General features: G+C 36.9%; 3 protein-coding genes across 3 annotated transcripts; all 3 read right to left on the minus strand.

Moving 5' to 3' along the window:
- Positions 1–5,438: 5,438 nt before the first annotated feature.
- Positions 5,439–10,027, minus strand: LOC134663256 (zinc finger protein 687b-like). The gene is made up of 3 exons (XM_063519667.1): positions 9,816–10,027; positions 9,168–9,309; positions 5,439–7,301 (listed from the first exon to the last, which is right to left on the minus strand). Exons 2-3 carry the CDS (start codon positions 9,296–9,298, stop codon positions 5,486–5,488), a joined length of 1,947 nt encoding a protein of 648 aa, XP_063375737.1. The 5' UTR covers positions 9,299–9,309; positions 9,816–10,027; the 3' UTR covers positions 5,439–5,485.
- A 1,461-nt stretch (positions 10,028–11,488) lies between these two features.
- On the minus strand, positions 11,489–12,688 carry LOC134663237 (cartilage-associated protein-like). The gene has a single exon (XM_063519633.1). The coding sequence runs from the start codon at positions 12,634–12,636 to the stop codon at positions 11,533–11,535; it is 1,104 nt and encodes a 367-aa protein (XP_063375703.1). The 5' UTR covers positions 12,637–12,688; the 3' UTR covers positions 11,489–11,532.
- Positions 12,689–14,908: 2,220 nt separating this feature from the next.
- On the minus strand, positions 14,909–15,476 carry LOC134663238 (PAXIP1-associated glutamate-rich protein 1-like). The gene has a single exon (XM_063519634.1). It carries the CDS (start codon positions 15,438–15,440, stop codon positions 14,985–14,987), a length of 456 nt encoding a protein of 151 aa, XP_063375704.1. The 5' UTR covers positions 15,441–15,476; the 3' UTR covers positions 14,909–14,984.
- Positions 15,477–15,777: the final 301 nt, after the last annotated feature.

The following is a 15,777-nucleotide window of genomic DNA, read 5'->3' on the forward strand; positions in this document are numbered from 1 at the left end:
AAAGTACTAATTGCTAAACAAAAATGCATCTCGATGATTAAAGGGATATACTAAAAATCTGTCTTTGGAGTTACCGTTTGTCTCAAAGTTTTTAAATAGGCTCTACAGGATTCCCATATTTTATAATAATCATCTGGAAAGTTTAAGAACATAATATAACTATGGCTAATAATAGTGAAAGTGTCATAGACTTAACAGCAGAATGCTCCTTCACTTTAGCTAACCATTATCGTTTGGACAATGTTATTATCAATTTAGACTCGGACGTATCTTTTCGCGAAGAGAATGTTGGCAGGGCAAGTAGAAACCGCAAGAGACGGCATTCCAGAACAAGGGCAAGCAATCATCCAGACTCAACTATTTTGGATCTATGTACCCCTGATGTCAAGGTAACTATTATAAATCAATTACCTATCTAGTGCAGCGGTCGGCAACCTGCGGCCCGCGGGCCGCATGCGGCCCGTGAACCAGTCACTTGCGGCCCGCGAGCCTCCCTGGCTATTTTGTATGTAATATTGACAAACAACAATGTCTAATAAAGTCATAAATATTAACAAATTACGGCCCGCGTCAACTTCGTTGTTGTGGCCCTTGGCTACTAAAAGGTTGCCGACCGCTGATCTAGTGTAATTACTGCCTGACTGCCTGTCCCTCACCATAGTGCAAAAAACATTGGTACCTAATTAAAGGCGAAAACACACTTGTCCCACGTATGCAATGCATTATGACAATCTGAACCCTGAAAGTTGTATGCTTAGAACCATACTTGTCATGCGTTGCGTTGCATATGACAAGTATGTTTCTAAGCATACAAATTTCAGGATTCAGATGTCATAATGCATTGCATATGTTGCGTACGTGGGATGTGTTTTCACCTTAAGAGAACAGCAATTTCTGTCCACATAAGCTTATCATATTATATCCAAGTAGTGGGTAAGCATGGGGTAAGCCTATAAAGTGCTGAGCTGAAGTGTATCCTCATCATTTTTACTTGCCTTTCAGAACAAAAAATCTACTAAATCCAAGAAAAAATCCAGAAAAGTAGCCATTCCAGATGAAATTTCAAATAAAAGACCAAGACAATCCTTCGGTACCTGCCCCATTTGCTTTGAAGAGTTCTACAATCAGGCTCTTGCTTCCACGAAGTGTGGACATATATTTTGTGCAGAATGTCTCAAAACCGCCCTCCAATCTAAGGCCCAATGTCCTTCATGTCGTACCTCATTAAGAGGTAAAACTTCATACCATCCTATTTTCTTATAAATTATTCTTAACGCTCAACTAAGTAAATATTAGAAAATTCAAAGAGGTGATAATATTTTATTGTAACTATCAGTGGTGCCTTCTGCTACCACCCAAATATTTTGTTTTAACAAACGCAGAGTTCACCACTCTTTTTATGTGATATCCAGAGCCTGCCTGCCTTGCCCCCCATACTATGCCTCCATAAATACCACTTGACAGTTTAGCTGTATTAGATAATGTTGTGTGTGAAATCCCAATTTACAAATGCAATGCAATGTTTACAAATGCGTTTTTGGTTTGGATTTTGGTCTCGACCCTGCCAGCAAATATCTACCCTATTACCTTTTCTTAATACGAAAATCACATAATCTGACACAAGGATTTAACAGAGTTTGAAGTTAAGCGACACATGTAACCCTGTATATGTATGTGTAATTAACATGTTTAGCTAATTGCTGCAGCAAACTTGTTAAACATGAGTCTACGACTTTATTGACATTTAAAATTTGTGCAGTTTATTTTGAATCAGTTGAAGCAAAAAACTGACAATGTTGATTTAGGTAATGTGATGTTTGTAATTAGGGATTTCTCCCGGTACTGGTTTTCTATACAAATACAGTACCGGAATCGGGAAATTCCCGGTTCTCGCCATACAAACTCAGTACCGGGAGCAATCCCTATTTGTAATCCATAATAATTAATTAACTTTGGATTTCACACACAACCTTATCTAATGGACCCTGTACCACAGTTAGTGTGTTAATGCTACTCGGTCAGATGATTCTGCAGCTATTTACTGTCTCAACTGTCTGTATATTTATTTACCCCCTTATTCATAAAAGTCTGCTAAGTTAATCAACTGATGATAGTGCTGATTGTCGTTTGTCCCTCTCTGTGGTATAACAACAGATAGGGACAAACGACGATCATCAACTGATTAAGTTAGCAAGCGTTTATGAATAACACCATTAGTTAGCCAGAGTAGCAAAAGTTACCACTGTTATCACCTAAACAGTTTAGTAAGTTGCTTAAATATAAAAACGAACCTTTTTGAAGCAACAGTGTTTATTTGTTTTTCATAAATTTGCTGTGAGACTTATATGAAAAAGGGGGCTCCTAATCTGTACCTATATCAAAGGCTGGTCCTTAGAAAATGTGAGCAAGTCTGTCTAAATCTTGAAGTTGACAAGCTAGAATTGATTCTTTAATTTCTTGCTTTAAAAAAAAATGTACTCAAATATGTTTTGTAATGAAATAACATTGTATTGTGAGGAGCTCTTAATATAACCAGAATAGTTATTTACGATACAAGTGCGGAAAAGAGGAAATTCGAAACGAGTGGCTATAAATTACCTATTCGCACGTGTATCGTACGACGTTTTACAGTACATATGGCACTATAAACTTTCGACATACGCACGGAAAGTGCTTATTTACGCACTAGTGCGGGAAAGTAGCACCATATGTACTGTAATCATTATTTTCGATACAAGTGCGAAAAAGAGGAAATTCGAAACGAGTGGCGATAAATTAAATCGACACGAGTTGCGAATTACCCATTCGCACGTGTATCGAACAACGTTTTACAGTACATATGGCACTTTAAAGTTTCGACATACGCACGAAAAGTGCTATTTTACGCACTAGTGCGGAAAAGTAGCCCCATATGTACTGTAAAATAAATTTACTGGATTATGCTGCACGAATCCGATGGGGGGATGTGCACCCAATAAGTTTGCTGAAGTAAATCCTGTGATGAATAAATGATATCCTGTGTATCTTATAACTCTTATAAGTTTGTGAATAAAGAACTTAGGGAATTATTCATATTTTTTAAATATTAGAAAAGTATATTAACCAAAGGCAGAATTTGTTGGAAAGTCTTAAGTATAAATTGCATTTTTCAATGTCTATTGTACAAACCTACTTATTTTGACTATTTTGTAAACATTTAATTTATAAAATATGATTGGATTGGACCTATACCTACTACTGATTGACCTACATATTTGTTTACCCATAAATAAATAAGTATAAAGTAAATTAACTTGTAAAAGGGCATACTAACTTCTGTGATACCTTAGTTATTAAAATGTATTGATTGTGTGATGTATTGATTGTGAAAGTTTATGTTCAGAATCCATTAGCACAGAGGTCACCAATAAGTTTCTTCAGGGGTGCGGTTCTTAAAATAAAATAACTATCGCGGTCCGTTTCTCCTGGACTTTATTAAATAAGCAAAACAATTAAATAGGTCGGCGGCCCGGATGCGGACCGCAATTCGCCAATTGGTGACCCCTGTATTAGCATAATGCAGTCAGCCAATTTATATATTTCGCACAAAGTTCCATACGTAATTAATAAGTTTGCTGACTACCTATCTAGAAATAATTTTGTCCAGTGTCTACTTTAAAATTCAAAATTAAAACTATTAGAAAATGTCTATTCATATTTTAATTTCAATTATATTTGTAGGCATGACTATGGCGTAGGGCGGTAATTCCAACCGCAGCTGCACTACTGTTCACTATGGAAATTGACAGTAACAGCGACGCATTCAGTACCAGTAGTGCAGCTGCGGTCAGAAATAGAATGTTACCCTTAGTTTTAAGACTAAGTTATTTGACTGTTACCTTGTTACTGTTACTTGACATACCTGATAGGTAATTGTCTAATTAATATACCTATTTAGTTTCGCAAATGTTCACATTTTCGGCAATTCGCTACAGCTAGCGTTGTCGGCTTTTAACCCTCCATATACAAGGTAGGGTATTACAGACCCCGGTAGTACTATTATTTATTTTGTGCAACCGGGATCTAGTTTGGACAGACGTGGCTCACTCCGCGATCACGTCACGTCGCTACAAGTACATGCGGCCCACACCAATTTTGGTGTCTATTAGCCAGTAGCCATAGTAGTTGCCGCGCACCGCTGCCGATGGAACGGACGCCTGCTCGCGCTTGCGCCACCTAGCGGTCATATCTATCGTAATATACGCGTTTTGTTTGACACTGACATATCTAATCCATATCGTTTCAATCTCTAGTATTTGACGTATCTTAAAGTTCGAATATGGCTGTAAATCTTCTGTACCTACCTAGTACTAGTTTGTGCGGAAAGAGAAGAGTCGTGGAATGTATGGGGCCCAATACATTCCACAACTCTTCTCTTTCCGAACAGACTATTATTATTGTGGTTTGGATCAAAAATTGAAGAATAAACTTTTATTTTATATTCTAAAATACTTGTTTTAGTCATACAAAAATAGATGCTAATGCAAATTATACATTGCTTCACAATAATATTTACCACCTGGTATGCGGAGGGTTTAGGCGGGTTCAACACACTTTTTACTTATGTGGATGTCCCATATAAATTATTATTTATAGCGCAGATTTTAAGGTATTGACTTGGAATGACGACACACTCATTTTTACCCTCTTACTGCAGCGTAATGCTCTTAAAAGCAGCTCAATAGCCGGGTCCAGACAGCGAGCATTCGTGCGAGGAAATTGCCTCGCGCGTATGCTCGCTCTGTGTGGACCCTGCTAATGACCTGCTAACAAGTGAATACAAATTCAACCACTTTCAAGTGACTGCTGCAGAAAGACGCGGCAGTTCCAGTGTGACGGTTTTCAAAGTCGCGAAATCCATAGGACGTGGATATATCTCTACCAGAGACAACTAAATGATATAGACTGTTTATCTTCATCAAAAGCTAGAAAAGGAATGTATATACAGACATTACTTTTGCTAGCTAGGTACAAAGCTTTAATTTGAGGGGACGATTAGCCAAGGTATTAATGTCTTACGCGAAATTAGTATAGGTACTTACCCATTTATTTTAATATTAGTAGGTACCTACCCCAATAAACTCAATCTCAATTCAGATATTTGTTAAGTGATGTTAATGAGCGTTAAAATAGAAAGAGCAATAACTATTAAATAAATAGTTCAAACTTATAACATTATAACACCTCTCTTTTTGCGTCGGGGGTTAATGAACCGGTTTGTTTTAAAAAGTACCTACATATTTGAAAATTTCAAACCTAATTTTTAAAGATAAATAAGTAATATCTATAAATGACTAACTATTATGTAATTGTTGTTTACACATTTTATTAGTGAGATTAAAACTAAAACTTCAGTCTCAAAGTACATACTTAAAAGTAACCAATAAACAATACTTATATCTAGGTAACTATATCTAAAATACATAGTCGGCTAGCGGCTATATTTTTAAGGACTATTATTCTTTGCAGATGAATTCTTCATCAAAAAGGCCATACCGTGAACTCTGAAATGTTTTTCTAAGTCTTCTGGATTGTCGAACTGATCCCGACAAATTCGGCATTGGTTTTCGCGCAGTGCTTCCTCGACTATAACTATATCCGTGGTGAAATTATTCTTTAACAGGGCGTCAGCATTGTAGCATTGTTTTGAAAGTATATATTGATTAACGTCGGATATACCATGCTCTACTAACAAATGGGTGGTAAAAGAGGGTTTAACCACGAAGCATTGTCCGCATTCCATGCATTGGTACGCCATGTTGAAATCTCTATGACTTTTCAAGTGCTCTTCCAGTTGTGGTTTGTCTTGGGCTTCGTGACCACATTTTTTACAAGCTAATGGATTACTACTAGAGAATGAAGCTTGAACACTGGAAGGCTGACCAGCGTTTTTTTTATTTTTGCTGTTCCTTATTTTTTTCAAAGTTTCTCGGAACCGTTTTCTGGCTTCCCTTCTTTGCTTTCTTTTGAAATTCTTAACGTTCATTTTTGGTATGACTAGTGTCGCATCCAAACAGCGATGCTCTTTATGATCAACCGCAAAATGAGTCTTAATATCATCCCAGTTTTCAGGTATATCTTTTTTACACAAATAACATTTGATGGTCGTTTCTGCTGGTATCGTGAATTCTGGTTCCGTGATGACTTGCTTACTAGAGGCCGATGCTGAACATTTGAAAGGGCACTCGTTCGGCAGAATAGATATTTGTTCATATTTGCATTTGTAGGTGAAGCTTCTTGTACACTTGTCACACCTTTTTACTACACGATAAACCAAGCCAGGTTTATCCGATTTTGGAGCAGAAACAGGTGATGTGGCTGACTGGGGTGTAAACTTTCCAGTTTGACCGTGGTTGTTAGAATAATGCTGCAATAAACTGCGGACTTCCCTAAACACTTGACCGCAAGCCCAGCAGGGATACACAAAAGCAGAATTAGTGATATGACCCCTCAAATGATTATCCATTTGATTGTTTAGTACTAATCTTCCAGGGCACATCTCACATTGAAAGAAGATTAAAGCTTTCGCTTCAGTGGCATGGCTCTTCAAATGTTTAGCTATAGTGGCTTCATTGAAACACGCTACAACACACAAAGGGCATTTAAACACCCTCTTCATGTGGTTATTCCTCATGTGTGATTTGTATTCATTTGGATGAAATAAGTAACATTGTGGGAGAGGGCATTTGTATCTAGCAGTGGCTCGCATCATCCGAAATCCTTCGCAGTCATGAGTGTATGGATATTGTATCATCTTCTTTGTTAAGGGGACCCCACATTCTGGACAGATGAAGGGCCCGTTCCCCGAATGGAGACGCAAGTGCGCTTTGAGCCCACAAGTTGTTGGTAGAGCAAAGAGACACACTGGACAGGCGTGAACTTTATTAGTATACTGCATAAAATGCTTTGCTCTGTCTTTATTTACATGTGTTTTCACTGTTATTTCCAGATTACATTCCAGGCACAAGAATTTACTCGGCGTTTTGGCTTTAATTTGTTGAAGCATTGTTCCTTTCTGATTGTTAGTTTCTAAGCGTATGCCATGTTTAGCTGCTAGATTATCAAAGTAGCTTGATGGCAATGGATCTACTTTCAAATCGCTGACGTTGATTGTAGCAGTTTTAAAGGCGTGTGACCGGATGTGAGAGAGGAGTTTGCATCTGTTGTTAAATGTTTTCTGTTGATTGCAGTATCTGCACATATAGGTAATCACAACAGATTGCCGATTGATATGGTATTCAAAGCTTGATTTGAAGAGAAATCTGAAAAAAGATAACATTTGATTTTGCAACCGTATACACAATATGAATTTTCGGGCTTTCCTTTTTTGTAAGTACCTACCTACTTAGCTTTGACGTGGGAACTTCAACGTTCTATGTTTGTGTTGTGCCTTATGTTATTAGAACACACTATAGTTCGTTTTTTTTAGCATTAGAAATAAGGTAAACAATTTGATGTGTCTTTTAATTGAAAAACACATTTTAAAAATAAGTTACGGCAAATTTGTAACAATTATGAATCTAATACGCGATCATTTATATTCTTCTGCTTTCATAAGTAATAGGTAGTTACTGATTTAAAAAAAGCGTTTTTCAATTAAAAGACATGTCAAGATCGCTTACCTTCTTTCAAGTTCTTTCTAATGCTAAAAAAACGAATTATAGACGCTATTAGAGCATTCAAACTACTGACTTTGAGCCAGTTTTGTTGAAAAGTTCATTTAAAAATAATATTTTTGAAGTGACTTGAAGCAGGCGTGTCTCACTCTCACTCCGCGATTTCGTCGCTTTGCTACAGGTAGCTAAGGGCCATTTGCACCATCCCACGAATCCGGGGTTAAGCGGTTAAACCATTAACCCAGTGTCAAATTGTACTGGTTACCATGGTAACTCCAGGTTTAACCGGTTAACCCAGGGTTAGTGGAATGGTGCAAGTGACGCTAAAAGTACATCCGTTCCGGCCCCAATTTTGGGGAAAGCCATAAGCCGCGCGTGGCGCTGTCGCCACCTAGCGGCCATATCTGTGCTGATCGTAACAGACGCGTTTTGTTAGAGAGTGAGTCTTCTGTACTTACTGTACTATTATTTATTCTGTGCTTGAAGGTAACAATAAAAGTCTCTTTAAAAATTTCTACTCGTCTGAAAGAATAACTAGATATAGGGGAGGGGCCGTGTCGTGGAGGGTATCTGCCATCTTGTGACTCAAATAAAAAAACATTGATATTGAAACTTCGTAGGTACTAATAAGGTGCTGCCCCCTACAATTCACATTTGCGTCTTGCGCACAGGAACGGTCTGCCATCTAGTGGCCAATATCGAAAACTTAAGTTAGGTACCAATAAAACGTCATGCACATTTAATATTTTATATGTCAGACTTAATGCCAATTTAGCTAAAATCTTTCCTATAGTGCAGCGGTCGGCAACCTTTTAGCAGCCAAGGGCCACATAGTAGTTTACGAAGTCGACGCGGGCCGCACTTTGTTAATATTTATGACTTTATTAGACATTGTCGTTTGTCAATATTACATACAAAATAGCCAGAGAGGCTCGCGGGCCGCAAGTGACAGGTTCACGGCCGCGGGTTGCCGACCGCTGCTATAGTATATAGGTAGAGAACTGTTAACACAAAATAGAAACATAAAGATGGTGCAAAAAAAGTTGATATTCAACTTTTTTATGAAATATTTTTGAAAATATGAAATATTTTAAATAATTATAATGTACCTACTTTGTGAATTTAAAAACTGTTCATAATAGAATGCAAGTGAATTAAATTCCATTACAAATTCCTAATTACAGCAGGTGCTTACATGCCAAGTTGAACAAAGGCAGAAAATATCAGAGGTGGCTAAAGTGGACACTTTGGAGGATCTACAATAATTACTTAGTTAGGTTTACAACTTCAATATCAGTCTACCAAGGTTGAGAGGTTACATTACTGAGTACACTTTGTACTGTCACCTACAAACCTGTACGTTTTTAAGAATGATTCCATTTCTAAACTAACACTTAGTTATTAAGCTTCATTCATAACCTATTTAATTTCATCGAACTTCAAGCAAAAGCTTCATTCATAACCTATTCAATTTCATGGAACTTCAAAAAATCATAGCGGAAAGGGTTTTACCTGTCACCGCAGTCAATGCATGGATATGTTGTATACCCTGCTGTAGGTACAGGAATGACATAGTTTGGTAGAGCCTTTGTAAATAGAAGATTCTTTATGCTCAGTCTGTCATTTATTGTATCAGAAGCCATGATGTCAAACGCTGCAACAGTAAAAATATATTTATTGAGCATAAAATTGTGTGTAGGTAGATAGAAAAAAAATCTATTACTTATAGTTGGCCTATAGGTAGGTAGGTAGGTATAGGTAGGTACTTATTCATGAAATTTTAAAATCATAACAAAATTTCATTTCAGAATTTTATGTCAAATTAGTCCATATATTTTTTAATTCAGGCAAACCTAAACACCACCTAAACACAGACACAGATATATATATATATATTATCTATGAACAATAATATTCTCTTTTCATCAATTCATGCAACAGTAATATCAAAATAAAATAATGAATTTGGTTTGTTATACTTACCTAAAGAAATTTCCTTATAAATAAGTATATTTAATTTAGCAGGGATGGCAACACCATGATAAACTAAAAATGTTGTACTCGTGCTACTTTGGAATTGCTCTACAATTGGAAAATAATGTATTGCTATTAATAGCAGTACAGGCAGTACAGCTAAATAGCACTTACCTAATAACTCGCCTAATAATATCCCATGGTACAAGTTGAAGATGTTGATATTTTAGTTGTATTACATCGATATTCACAGGCCTTCCGCGATCAAGTTTGACAGTCGTGTGAATGAGTAGTTGAGTACATTGCTCTGTGATTGGATGAAAAATTACGCCATCTAGCATAAAACTCCAAATTTCACAATAGTATTGCCATTCTGAAATATTACAAAAGTGTTACCAATTTACTAAGAAACACAACTATGAATTATAGTTGGTCAAACCAAATTGTCAGAGTTATAATAAGAATAAATAAAACTATACTCATCCTTTTCTTTTGGGTGCTAGTACTAGTGTAAGACAAAGATAGTATGATTCTCTCTGTCTATGTTTGAAATGAGACAGTCCTTTGACAAACAGTAAAATAAATAAATAATGTGAGCCTATATACGTCCCACTGCTGGGCACAGGCCTCCTCTCATGCGCGAGAGGGCTTGGGCTATAGTCCCCACGCTAGCCCAATGCGGATTACACAACAGTAATTACTTTTAAAATGAAGTAAGTAGAGTTAGACCAACATAAGTCTGCAACGATTTTGATAGCGCACGCAGTGCAACTGTTATTTTAAACGTCAAACTTCTGTTTGCTTCTATGAAATTATGAACATGTTTGCGGTAAACTCCAAGAATTCTAATCTCAAGGGCCACATTATAAAGCCTCGTAATACAACTATTTTTTTACATTCAGCATTAAGACTTAAGTAAGTCACAGATTATAGTCTGGTTTGGTATAGGCTTCTAAGTCCTCCAATGTCTATTCGCCTCTCTTTCTAACCACATGAGTATTTTAGTTATTAAGAGAGACAGATAGCAATTAGAGGTTATGGGCCTTTTACTAAGCATCCCAGGCCCTATGATAGTGAATTACATTACATCCTTATTACTGCTCCCGACAGTGTTGGCTGAAACGTTAATGCAATTGACCATTAACCATTACAAATTGAACCTTAAACTGTAACCATCCGGTACTCGGTTAATGGTCAATTTAAGAATCAGGAAAACTATACTCATCCGTTTCTTTTGGGTGCTAGTACTAGTGTAAGACAAAGATAGTATAATTCCCTGTGTCTATGTTTGAAATGAGACTGTCCTTTGACAAACTATACTTCCCAATTAGATCACAGTAGCAACCAAAATTATTGTATGTAAGAGTCTGTGCGGAAAGAGAAGAGTTGTGGAATGTATGCCCAATAACTCAAATAAAGAAAACAATTCTTATTAAATTTCTTTGGCATATATTATAAAAATGGCACTGTAATTATTATTACTAATATTAATTTATCATTTGTACAAAGCAAGTATAAAAATGGGTCTAAAATGTATTGTAAAATTAAATGCTACAAAATAGGCACATATTACCTATGTTAGTCTATAATCTTAATATTACAGTATGTTAAAGGCACATTGACATGACATATGACTAGGTATGTAAATTGAATTAAAACTGTTATCTCATAATTTGACCAACAGTATGTAGATCATAATAATAGTACCTACATTATTATCAGTATAAGATAAGTTGGAACAACAGTTACTTACCTATATTTAAACTACATATATAAGTATGATGACCTAATATGACACTGGGTCTGATAATTAATTAAACTGACGTTACAATTTTTTTTAACCCTCGTTGAGTCATTTCAATATTCTTTATGCTATACAATGTATGTTCAAGTTAATCTAAAACTACAACTCTTCAGAATGTGCATTGGTATCAATAGTATTTGTTTGATGAAAGTGGGACAAAATCTCCTTTTCATAAAAATCATTTTTTAAATAATACTCAATATCAGGCCTCGGATTGAATGCATTTTTATCAATAAAGGAACCATAAAGTGCCCTGTTATGAAGCATATCTTCATCCTTAGGCATTAAGGTTAAGTAACTAGCTACAGCCACTGCAGCTTCTTCAAATTTATCAGAATGATAATAACATATCTGCAAATAATTCAAGGTATCGGCTAGGAATTCAATACCAGTTTTAAAATCCAGTGTTGAGAGTTTGTTTTGACATTGCTGTCTGCATTGTAACAGGGATAGCATGTTGTTTGACACAGAGATGACAAATTCTTGAGACCATTCTTGCTCCGGTAGGTGCTCACAAGCCACACGGCAACCCATTTCCCAGGCCAAATAATCTGCTATGACTTCTTCCATGGCCATAATTGTTTCCCCCCATTTTTTCTGCTCATAAGACTCCAACCCAACTTTGTGCAAGACCTCAAAATCTTCACTTTCCAAGTCAACCACTTCATTCAGGCTCACTTCAGGCAGTCCAATGTAAAACTTGACATTGTTTTTCATCACATCATCCGTCTTATGAGCTTGGAAATATGTATAGGCGGCTGATGCCGCTTTCTGCAGTGCATTCATTTGGAAGTAGCATACATGTAAGTACCCATAAGGCTTTCGTGATTGAAAATCTTGTAATATTGTATCCTTTACATTACTGTTTATGCGAACTGCTTCAAGTTCTTTATCTCTACAGTTCATTAAACAATATCTTTCATTTAAATATGATTCGAAAACTTGTAATTCATTAAAGTTTGGTTCAATTTGTGAGTGTCTAGCTTGAGTTTTGCATTTTACTCCACAGTTTATAAAGATAGAATTGTAAAGTTTATACAAATGTAAAGACTCTTCAAACTTCGATATGCACTCACTCCATCTCTCGCCTGTATACGCTTGCACACCTTTTAAATAAATTTTCTCAATTGATAATAGTGATTTACCATTGCACCAAGTAAACAATACCAAAATAATCCAATATTTCAAAATAGGACGAGACATTTTACACTGAATATCTATACGACACAATATTTATTTTTAGTTCGGTCTACGTAATATAATCTATTTAGTTTTTAACAACTTTACTCTAAGTTAACTTGTTCGTTAGCTACTCGGCTATCGGCGAACCCTTGGCGAACCGAACTTCATTTCATGTCATCGACAAGAATGACATTTCGCTTTATTTTTCCTGAATGGCAACATTTAGAACGGAACAGGTCTACCGCGAACCACGTTCGACGTGTTGCCTCTCTGTCGCACTTGTTAATTCGTACGTAAGTGTGACAGGCAGGCAACATGTCGACGTGGTTTGTGGTAGGCCCTCTGAGGTCTCGTCCTTACCAAGCAAAATTAAATATCATAGGTTATTTTACTTATTGACTTCTTTCACGCTATTTGTTCCCCTTGTATATATATATCGTCTCGTGGCTCGCAAGCTCGTCGAGCTAATATAATTTAAACACTAACGGCACGGCATAAGGTTTATAACCGAATGACAAGCCGAACGCGAGTGTAAACGGTGGACTCGCGTCTCGTGGCGCGGCTCGCGGCTCGTCTCGTGACTCGCGCGAGTCTAAACCGAGTGTTAGGGTTCTTTCAAGGGTTATTGAATCTATCCTTTTTGGTCACTCTGCTCCGATAGCCGGTTTAAGCTCTCGCGCGAGCCACGAGACGAGCCGCAAGCCGCGCCACGAGACGCGAGTCCACCGTTTACACTCGCGTTCGGCTTGTCACTCGGTTATAAACCTTATGCCGTGCCGTTAGTGTTTAAATTATATTAGCTCGACGAGCTTGCGAGCCACGAGACGAGCCGCGAGCCCACCGCTTACACTCTCGTCTCGTGGCTCGCGCGAGAGTTTAAACAGGCTACGAGACATTGGCAAGCCAATTTGGTCAGTAAAAAAAAGCGGGAAAATTTAAAGATATAGTTGTCTTACACTAGTACTAGCACCCAAATGAAAAGGATGAGTAGTTAGTAGTAGTTATAGCTGGTCAACCAAATCTTGTCAGTAAAAAAAGGCGCGAAATTCAAATTTTCTATGGGACTATAACCCTTCGCGCCTACATTTTTCAAATTTGCCGCCTTGTTCTACTGTCAAGATCTGGTTGACCAAGTATAGAATATCGATGGAGCCATAACACCCAAAGATTGATTGAAGTATAGAATAGTTTTCCTGGTTCTTACTAATTGGTTTGACCAACTATATGAAGGGTCCATCTCCTAAAAAGATTTTGGATTTCACATTTTCTACTGACAAAAATTGGTTTGCCAAACGACCTATATGTTGTTTCCTCTGAAGTAAGATAGCCTTAAGCGACAAGCCATAGTTTAATCAAATATTACAGAACATTCTTGGGAATTTATAGTAAAAAGTATACCATTAATCATAGTTACCTAACTTTTATTCTAATAACTGAAAACAATTCACTTATTTCTACTCAGAGATATAATTTTGATAGTTTTGTGGCACAATTTCATATAAATACATTTGTATGATACATCACAAAACTCAAATCAAACTCAATAAATTGTATGGAAAACTGGGGACTTTTTTACAAATTTAAAAAGTGTTTTAAGATTATTTATTTATTTAGTTTCGTTATTACAGAACTATGAGCTCTAACTTAATTACACATATTATGTATGTGTGTTGACTTGTTTAGGTTTATTCTTATAGTTTTTAAACTGAACTTGCTCAAAAGGTAACAGCTTTAGCTTAACCTTTTCAACGCTTTTCGTCCCATGCTAAAATGTGGCTTATACGCCAAATGGTTGCAATATGAAGAGCGAAAATAAACCTTATCTGTCAGCAGGAAAATTGCTTTGACAGCGTCCGTCATAGCCTTTTTAGTGGCTGTTGGCGTCATGGACACGACAGCACTCAACCACTTTAGTGGCTCTTGGCGTTGAAAAGGTTAAACTGAATGGTATTGATCATGTGATCTGAGGAGGAGTAGGTTAAATCTTTCATAATCTAACCCATTGCTTTAAACATAAATATTTTAATTATGCATAGCTTCATCCCAGGTTTATGAATCTATTTTTGTAGTGTATATATATTTATGTTCTATTTTTTTGGGATTCCCTTGGAAATTATCCTGCAAAAAAGTTCTCTCTAAAACCTTGGCAAAATGGGCTTACCAGTTTCCAGCACTCCTAAAACCAGCTAGCATAGGGATTTGTACAACAATGCAGTTTGGAAACACCTGCCCTAGTAAAAAAGTCAGATTTTATGCCCATAACTCCCCACCTTCATGCTGAGCACATAGAAATAACATGGATTTAAAAAAGAAAAAACATTATACCAGACTGTTTAAATTTTAGTGTCAGGCTTCACACTTTCACAGGGTCAAGAGGTGCTTGGGGATGATGAAGTGGGTGTGTTTTCTTGCATTTCCATTTGCTCAATGCGCTTGTGACGAATCAGGTTTGATAGAATGCCATCAAACGACGTCGTTTTCTTCTTGGCAGAACCGCGGAGCGTGTCTTCGCCCTCCCGTCGCACTCGCAATCGCAGTGAACTTACTTCATCCATAAAATCGAAATCGGACTTTTCTTCTCTTATAGGCGAGACAAGCACTTCAGGCTTGCTTTCTTTTGTCACAGGTATTGGTGAAGGCGCTCGACGACCTGAACATTTCCACTCCAGCGACAAAGTTCCGCCTTTATCAATAGTATTGTACAGTTCTTCTAATTCGTTTGCTTCCACCACCCAATTTTTTCCAATGTTAGTGCCATGTTTTGAAAGTTCGTCATCTGAACACGGTAAATCCCAATCATCACCCTGCAGATCGATTTCAGTCATTTTTAGAAACAGGTGTCTTTAGTGTAAATATAACAAAAATGTAAGTAATTGTAAACGATCAAAATGGTATAAAAACAAAACTCCGACGCCGACCTCAAAGACCGACCCGATCGCTTCTTTGACAAATGATACTAATGACAGTGACATGACAGTAGATCACAGTTGATCTTTTTTTTTAACAAAGCGATTGAACGCCTGAACGTAGACTAGTATTTTTAGCATGATTAAGTTTAGTATACACGATTTCGTTTCCAATCGACAGTTTAGTATGACACAGACTGTCGTACCGGATGCGATCATAGACGAACGAAGTTTTCCTGAATGGCAACATTTATTT

The sequence above is a fragment of the Cydia amplana genome, chromosome 4 (genome assembly GCF_948474715.1).
Source record: "Cydia amplana chromosome 4, ilCydAmpl1.1, whole genome shotgun sequence".
NCBI classification, from domain to species: Eukaryota; Metazoa; Arthropoda; class Insecta; order Lepidoptera; family Tortricidae; genus Cydia; species Cydia amplana.

Excerpts from the sequence above, each read along its gene's own strand:
- LOC134663237 (XM_063519633.1), bottom strand. The coding sequence starts at position 12,636 with ATGTCTCGTCCTATTTTGAAATATTGGATTATTTTGGTATTGTTTACT.
- LOC134663238 (XM_063519634.1), bottom strand. The coding sequence starts at position 15,440 with ATGACTGAAATCGATCTGCAGGGTGATGATTGGGATTTACCGTGTTCA.
- LOC134663256 (XM_063519667.1), bottom strand. The coding sequence starts at position 9,298 with ATGGCTTCTGATACAATAAATGACAGACTGAGCATAAAGAATCTTCTA. Across the intron at positions 7,302-9,167 it reads TGCATTGACTGCGGTGACAG|ATTTCTCTTCAAATCAAGCT; the intron begins GTAAAACCCTTT and ends ATCTTTTTTCAG.